Source organism: Pocillopora damicornis, chromosome 9, assembly GCF_964200805.1.
Source record: "Pocillopora damicornis chromosome 9, jaPocDami1.2, whole genome shotgun sequence".
In the NCBI taxonomy this organism is placed as follows: domain Eukaryota; kingdom Metazoa; phylum Cnidaria; class Anthozoa; order Scleractinia; family Pocilloporidae; genus Pocillopora; species Pocillopora damicornis.
This window is the reverse complement of record NC_142678.1, coordinates 17,871,137-17,878,278: the sequence shown is the minus strand read 5'-3', so window position 1 is coordinate 17,878,278 and position 7,142 is coordinate 17,871,137. Positions and strand designations below refer to the sequence as shown.

The 7,142-nt window shown below is 38.4% G+C and overlaps 1 protein-coding gene across 2 annotated transcripts in view; it reads right to left on the bottom strand.

Annotated features, from left to right (window-relative positions):
• Nucleotides 1-610: 610 nt before the first annotated feature.
• LOC113667961 (SNF2 related chromatin remodeling annealing helicase 1) overlaps nucleotides 611-7,142 on the bottom strand; it is a 10,990-nt gene continuing 4,458 nt past the window's right edge. For both annotated transcript variants that reach the window (XM_027183836.2, XM_089181367.1), the window contains 12 exons: nucleotides 6,777-6,842; nucleotides 6,354-6,494; nucleotides 5,438-5,517; nucleotides 4,534-4,585; nucleotides 4,335-4,406; nucleotides 3,856-3,926; nucleotides 3,297-3,396; nucleotides 2,631-2,754; nucleotides 2,377-2,435; nucleotides 1,990-2,090; nucleotides 1,615-1,699; nucleotides 611-1,504 (listed from right to left, as the gene is read on the bottom strand). In XM_027183836.2, the coding sequence (XP_027039637.2) occupies nucleotides 1,112-1,504; nucleotides 1,615-1,699; nucleotides 1,990-2,090; nucleotides 2,377-2,435; nucleotides 2,631-2,754; nucleotides 3,297-3,396; nucleotides 3,856-3,926; nucleotides 4,335-4,406; nucleotides 4,534-4,585; nucleotides 5,438-5,517; nucleotides 6,354-6,494; nucleotides 6,777-6,842 (1,344 nt within the window). In that variant the 3' untranslated portion in view covers nucleotides 611-1,111. The remainder of the gene's footprint in view (nucleotides 1,505-1,614; nucleotides 1,700-1,989; nucleotides 2,091-2,376; nucleotides 2,436-2,630; nucleotides 2,755-3,296; nucleotides 3,397-3,855; nucleotides 3,927-4,334; nucleotides 4,407-4,533; nucleotides 4,586-5,437; nucleotides 5,518-6,353; nucleotides 6,495-6,776; nucleotides 6,843-7,142) is intronic.

Genomic DNA, 7,142 nt, shown 5'->3' with positions numbered 1-7,142 from the left:
ATACGTTTCCACACATTTTCCACAAGTTTTCGGCTACATCTTAACCATTTATCTCCCAGATCAAATTTGTAATTCTCCTTACTGTCGACCATACAATTCTTATAATGTTAGTTTGGATAATTTAGTATTGGATCAACTTATTATCTCCAAATTCTATTTTTCTTTGTTCTCATCACTTATCTGATTGATATTGTATTGATACTGTAAAGAGAAATTCTGTCTTGGTCACTCATGGGAGTTAAAGGATTAAGAGTGGATTTTTAGTGGTTTTTCGTATCTGGCATAGCACAGGTTCTTTTTGTAGAATCCCTAGTTTCAGGGTGCACATGTTAAGATTTTACCAGGATGCGTATTCTAAAAGACTGACTGACTCATCCTAAATGAACTTTTCACATTGAAGAAAACACTCTGAAATAAGATCCTTAGCAAAAGTGTTCTAAAACACTTTTCATATTTGCGTGATTTAAAAACAAGGCAATTATGTAAATTTGTCAGGCCTGCCTGCCCGAGCCGTCCGCTCATCGATAAAATTCATTCCCAGGCAGCACTAGTAACGCACAAGATGATAAGGGCATGGGTACCAGATAACAAAAGGACTAACATTTCCAGATTAAACTGTAACAGGTGTCTCGTTTCTTTTAATTAATTTCTGAGATATATAATTCTTTCACTCTAGTTGAAAAATATGAAAATCTTATATGTAATGGTAATCTTTGTGGTTACTGTATGTCTCCTTTGTTTCTTTTTTATACAATGAACTAAATACTACACGCTCGCAGTTTGTTTGCTGCTTTTTCTCTATTGGATTGCTGAGGCACGGCTCAAGTTGTTAGAATTTCTATTTTTAAAGTTCGTCGACCATGACGCACAGATTTTGAAAATGTCGGCGAGAACTTGTCACATAAAGCGAACGACATTAATATTCGTAAACCTCATCACAAAACAACCGTGAAAGAAATAGGTAAATATAGACTTGGTTTATAGCCGGTTTTAGTCCAGTTACGTCTTCTTTTCTATCATAAAACGTTAGTTAACGGTCACGCACTTCACATCAGACAGAGAAACATTGTCACCTTTACATCAGACGAAGAAAATGAGGGATGGTTCCTTTTCAGCGCCGTTGTCTCTTAGCAGAAGGTTCTGTTACAGCTGTACACTTCGACTCACACTGCGCCTCTTGACTTCTTATGGTATCATATAGTGCGGTATCACTTACTTCTTCCTCATCTCCAATGTCGTCAAACCAATCAAAATTATCATCAACTGAATCAGTTAACTTACTTCCGGTCTTTGAAGCACTCCTTTCATTTTTCGTCCCTTTTCTTGCGTCACTTTCGCCATCTTTCGGTTGCCTTGTTTCCATAGCAAGTGACTCCGTATGCATTTCAAAGTCTGAGTTATTGTTTAATGATGTCGAGGTCTTAGCTTTATTTGAGGGGCTAACAGTCGCGTAATCTTCCACGAAAGATTCCACAAATGAAAATAGGGTCTGTTGCCTTGGATCCTGTGGAACAAACCCACAAAAAAGTTCGTAACTTAACAGACGATGAGTATTACCTTGGTTGGTGTCGAAAATTGATAACTATTACGTTACTTATGTATATTGAAGAATACCTTGAAGAATGTGCAGTCAGCTTCTAACATGTCTTCTGAAAGACCTGCTTTACCTAACACTTCCAACTTGTTTTGAATCAGCGGCCTGAAAGAAAACAGAGAAACAAACCTATCCTTCAGCGCCATCATGGTGTTGAGATTCGTGGTAAAGAAAGCAAAAGAAATGTTAGAGAAAAATGATTGACTGAAATCCATTGCAAATTTTAGAGAAAACAGACATAACAAAGGCAGAGTCTTTTATGCAAAGGCAGACATAACAGACTCGTTGCAAAACGTATCGAAGCTCCTTTGTATTCCAGGAGACAGCTTGCGTTTGAATGGCATCCAAATCACGCGAAACATTCATGATGAATAAAGTCAATTGTCACTCCGTACCAAAGGTAATCATCGGCAGTCTTTTTAGCAACAAGGTAATGAATATTCACGGAATTCCTCTGACCGATTCTGTGCACACGGTCCTCTGCCTGGATAAGCGCCTGAAAATAAGACAAATAAATACTAAGCTTTACGATTGTGGTGTTTCTTAATTGGTTCAACACCTGTTGAAACTCGATCCTGTATCGGCCAATCAGAACAAAGAACAAAGAACAAGTGACATAGTAGTTTGCAGGACTCATAAGTAAATTTCCTCGCCTCTAGCCTCCCTATGCTCAGTTCCGACCGCATTTTGCGACTATGACTTCAGCTTGGGTTTTTTTTTTAATATTTCATTCATTCAAATGCAGTCTATGATATTATCTGGGAAATATTTATTGCTCTCACCCCAGGATTCCAGAAGAGTTCAGCAAACACAACCGCGCTGGCCTCAGTAAGAGTCAGACCTGATAGTAAAACAAAACTTTTATCCAGAATAAAACGACAAATGATTAGAATGAGTTGAAATCTCTTCAGACAAGCTATGAGAATGTAAAATTCTGCAGCAACGCCAACATTCTGTCGCCTTCATTTGCCCTGTAGATCGAAAAGCAATTCTTCAGTTCACAACAACGATTTGTTGAGAAAACTTGCGGTTTCACCTGTATTCGCGGCTGTGATTGACAAAACAGCGACTAAACACTCCTTGTTTTGCTGAAACTGATCACACAAACTCTGTCGAATTCCGGCTGGCGTACTGCCATCGATACGAATGAACTGATACTTCTGAAAGATAAAGGGAAAAGTGACTAAAAATTTATATAATTCGATTTCAATCCTGATTACAGCTGCGTTACCTGATCACATAGGGACGGGATGTGGAATGGAATTCAAATATTCTGCCCAATTTTTTTTCACCACTAACTTGATTGAAAAGTAGGAATTTAATTTAAGAGAGAGATTCCATTTTTCTTTGATAAATAAAAAAATCGTGTCAGACGCGGTGGCTTGGTGATGAACCGAAAGGTTCCAGCCCTGCCCATGGTCATCATGTTCTGCTCTCGGCCAGCACACCTCACAACTGAAAATGCTGCTTGGAGGAAAGTGGTTGGAGGGGAAGGGACTATCCACGATGGACTACAATCCCCTAGGGGAATAGCATCACTCGGTCCTACTTCGATACGCGACAGAAAGTGGGCTAAACTCGCATGGTTATTAGCTTGTAGACGCGTAGGGCTCAACATTCATACAATCAGTACAAGCGTGCATTTAAAAAGACTTCTGAAATAACCATCAGACGAATAAAATACGTTAACCGTAACACTTACCTTTTGAGTGAGACAACTGGTAATGGCGTCCATCATCTTTTTGTGATGCGCAAAAACTAGAAATTTGCGGCCGCTTTCTAGAAGGTCGAGTATGTAATCTCTGATGGTGGAACCAGACAAAGAATGGTGGTTTATATATCAAAGAATATCAAGTCTCCCTACTGAAAAAAAATCTTTCCTCTAAGTTTATTGGAACTGGATAATCACAATCATTAGCTCATCAGTTGAAATGTCCATTCTCTATTACCAGGTTGTGTGCATATGTAGGGAATATTGAAAATTGTTGCACGAGCGTGGTGGGATATGAGGTGGTAGATGGTTACATAGTTAACACGCGCAAGTGAAATAACCATTTATTAACTTATGTCTTCAAATGAGAAAAATCGTTATAACAGTTCTGCAAAAGAAATATTGAGGACGCTTCACAAGATACTTTGAGTAAGCCATGGTTAATAAAGACAAGTAAATACAGACAAGTAAATAAAGTTAATTTCAGGCCTGCTTGCTCTGTAAAAACATCCATGAGGCATCTTCCGAAGAACTAAAGTCTACCGCTTACCTGACCGCAGGAATTTTGCTGGCGCTAGTTTCAAAGAAGTAGTTGAGAAGAGCTCCATGTTGCTCTTGTTGCTGAAAAAGTAATGAAAACACATCAGACTTCACAAACTGGTCAAGAAAGCGTTAACAGTGTACTGGCAGCCTGTCGGGAACGATCATGATCACTCTACAAAAGAGGTGGAAAATCCTGCCCAGGTTTTCTCACCTCCTCCTTCCAGGAGTAAGCCTGGGACGAGGCTGAAGAGGTGCCACGAGGCTTAAAAACCGAACGGCGCAACCAGAGAGACGTTATTCAACTTCTGCCATTAATTGTGGATTTTTCTTTCTCCTTACTAAGCAAAACGCCGCTCCTAACTTTTCTTCACTTTACCTCGAGTGCTCTCTAAGATACAACAGATACGTAACATTTCGAACTAAAATGGATATTAAGCTTATTATCAGGTATCACGCACTTTCAAAGAAAATGTTTAAATACTTTACCTTAGCTTTAGAAACCTCCTTTGCAGCCTTTTCCAAAGTTTTGGTCTTTATAAGTGATGGATCCAACAGCACCTACAAAAAGATCGAAAGGATTACAAGTCTGTTGGTAAACAATCGAGAAAGCTAATCGTTGTAAAGAAAATTAAGAAGACAAAAACAGCAACTGAAGGAAGTAAGTATAAGAACTTGATGAAAATACCATTTGTCGTCGTTTTGAAGGTAGTTGAGAGAGAACGTCTTTCTTCAAACGTCTGCCAAAAAGTTACGAAAGAGAGGGTTGGACTTCAGAACTATAAAATAGTTACAGAAAAGGGTGGCAGCCTAGACACGGTAATCAATAAAGTATAAGTTCAGCTGGGCTTGAACGCTCCGATTAATGAAGTGAAACTCTGTGGGACGAAACCTATAATTGGATAGGTGACTGTAATAACTCTCCGTTTTGTTCTTACTCGTCTTACTTTATTATTAATTTAATCTGAGTTTTTAAACATGGAAACGTGAAGGGCGTAAGGATGAACGGTTGAACAGCCTGTAATAGCATAACGGTCAAATTTTCTTGGCTTCATAGGGTGCCATATTCCCCTACTTATGGTACTGACACGTCAATAAAATAATGGTTTCTCTCGGATCCCCTACCCTTTTAACAGGCCTCATATCATACTTTGCATTCACAGAGTATATTTAATTTAGAGTACTGATTACATTTTTCGCATAAGGAGACCACGATACTGGAATCGGATCGCTTGGCACATCTACGGTTGAACTACCTCTAGCCTATCACAGTGCCAAGAATCCTGCTAATGCACCGGTGTTGCCGAGGTTACCTAAAACGTTACATGTCAGAGTCAAGTATCATGTTCAACTCACACAACCTCATTTTGAGTACTGATTACATTTTTCACGCATGGAGACAAGTATACTCGAATTGAATCGCTCCATACACTGAACATCTGCGGTTTAACTACTCCAAACATATCACAGCGTCGCTCATCATGGTTTAGAGTAGTATACAGGAGTTATCTAGGTTTCTTAAACGTTACAGGTCAGAGTCAAGTATCAGATTAAAATCACATGTCTTAGGGCTCAAAAAGACTCTATGTTACCTAATCATCATCTTTTCCTCCAAAAGTAGTTGAAGCTCCTGCATGTTGGATGCGCCTGAAAAATCCCAACCATACCGATTCTACAAAAAGAATCAATACATGTAATAACAATGGTCATAATCACAAGAATCGAGATGAAGATAATAATTTTCACGATAGTTATATCAATCAATTATACACTTATCGATAAATTAACCCAGAGAGCAATAGTAGCAATACAAAGAAGACGTAACAAGTTGAATTCTTTTGAAGAGAGATGTAAGACTCCACCAACACAAGTGAGCACCAATAGTTGTTTGAACCAAAACCTAACTAATCACAAAGGCTGGTCAGAATAAGGGTAAATATCACAAGATACCAGTAATAACTAAAATTCAACGAAAGCAAATTACGTGAAGTTTCAAAACGCGAGAATCCCAATTACGATTTCTGATTGGTTGGTTGGCTGGGTGGTGAGAGTTAACTGGACCAATCAAAAGCTGAAGCAAAGAAAAACCAATGCACTCGGGGATTATTTCGACGCTCCTCAAAAATTGCTCTAATCAATGCCAATCTAAGTTAAATACCACGAAAATTAGTAGTTTTCTTTGGTAAATAAATCCATCATTAATGTAAATCAAATTTCATACTATTTGACTTTGAAGCCACTTTTGAAGGCCCCACTGAGGAGTAACTGAACCTGAATACGTTTCTTTGGCCTCCTTTTCATTCTAGATCGCAATATTAATAGTTTTTTTCACGAAATGCAACAAAATGGACTGGCTTTTGGCTAAGATTCACTTTACTAGTCCTTAGTTAATTATAAAGAATGCTTTCAGGCAAATAAAATTACAAGTTATAGCGACTTTTGAGAAAGGTTCCCCAAGTAACTCTTGGTTAATCTTAGGCCATTTGGCTTAAAAGGACCTTAACCCACCTGTTGGCCAGCACAGTAACGAATTCCAAACAGATGAAATGTAGGAAATAATCCTGGTTGGATGGCACAGATCTGGGTGTACAGCTCTAATGGCCGCGAGAGAGCTGGGGTTCCAGATAACAGGATCACACGAGTGGCTGCCTGAAACACAAAGATTGTGAAAAGGAGTAACCTTACATAAAATTAATAAAAAATGATGACACCGAAATAAAATTACAACATCTTGAAAACAAATTATTAAAAAGTGTCTGCTTAGTCAGTCATTTGATGTATTTGTTCGATTTACACTTTACTTAAAGACAAAATGACTTCCATTACTTATTGAAATCTCTCATGGGAGACAGATATCACAACGCTAGTAAATCTTGTATCCTAATAAAATCATAATCTCATGATTGCAAAATAACATCATGGTGATTGTACCTTAAGGAGTGGCAATGATGCCTGGGTTCTGGAGGCTTTATAGTTCTTGATAAAATGACATTCATCCTGGCATGAAGGAACAATGAATATAAGCAAAATCTGTAGACTGATTGACTGATTCACTTGCTGATTGACTGATCAACTGACTGACTGGCTGACTGACTGGTGATTGATTGACAGCCTCACTGAATGACAGACTGATTGCCTGACTAATACACCAACTAACTGAGCAACTAACTGTCTGACTGATTACTTGACCAACTGATTGAATGACTGACTAAAGAATGAGTAGCTAATAGACCAACTAATTGACTGGCTGATTGCCTGACTGACTAATCAACTGCCTACCTAACTGACTGACTAATT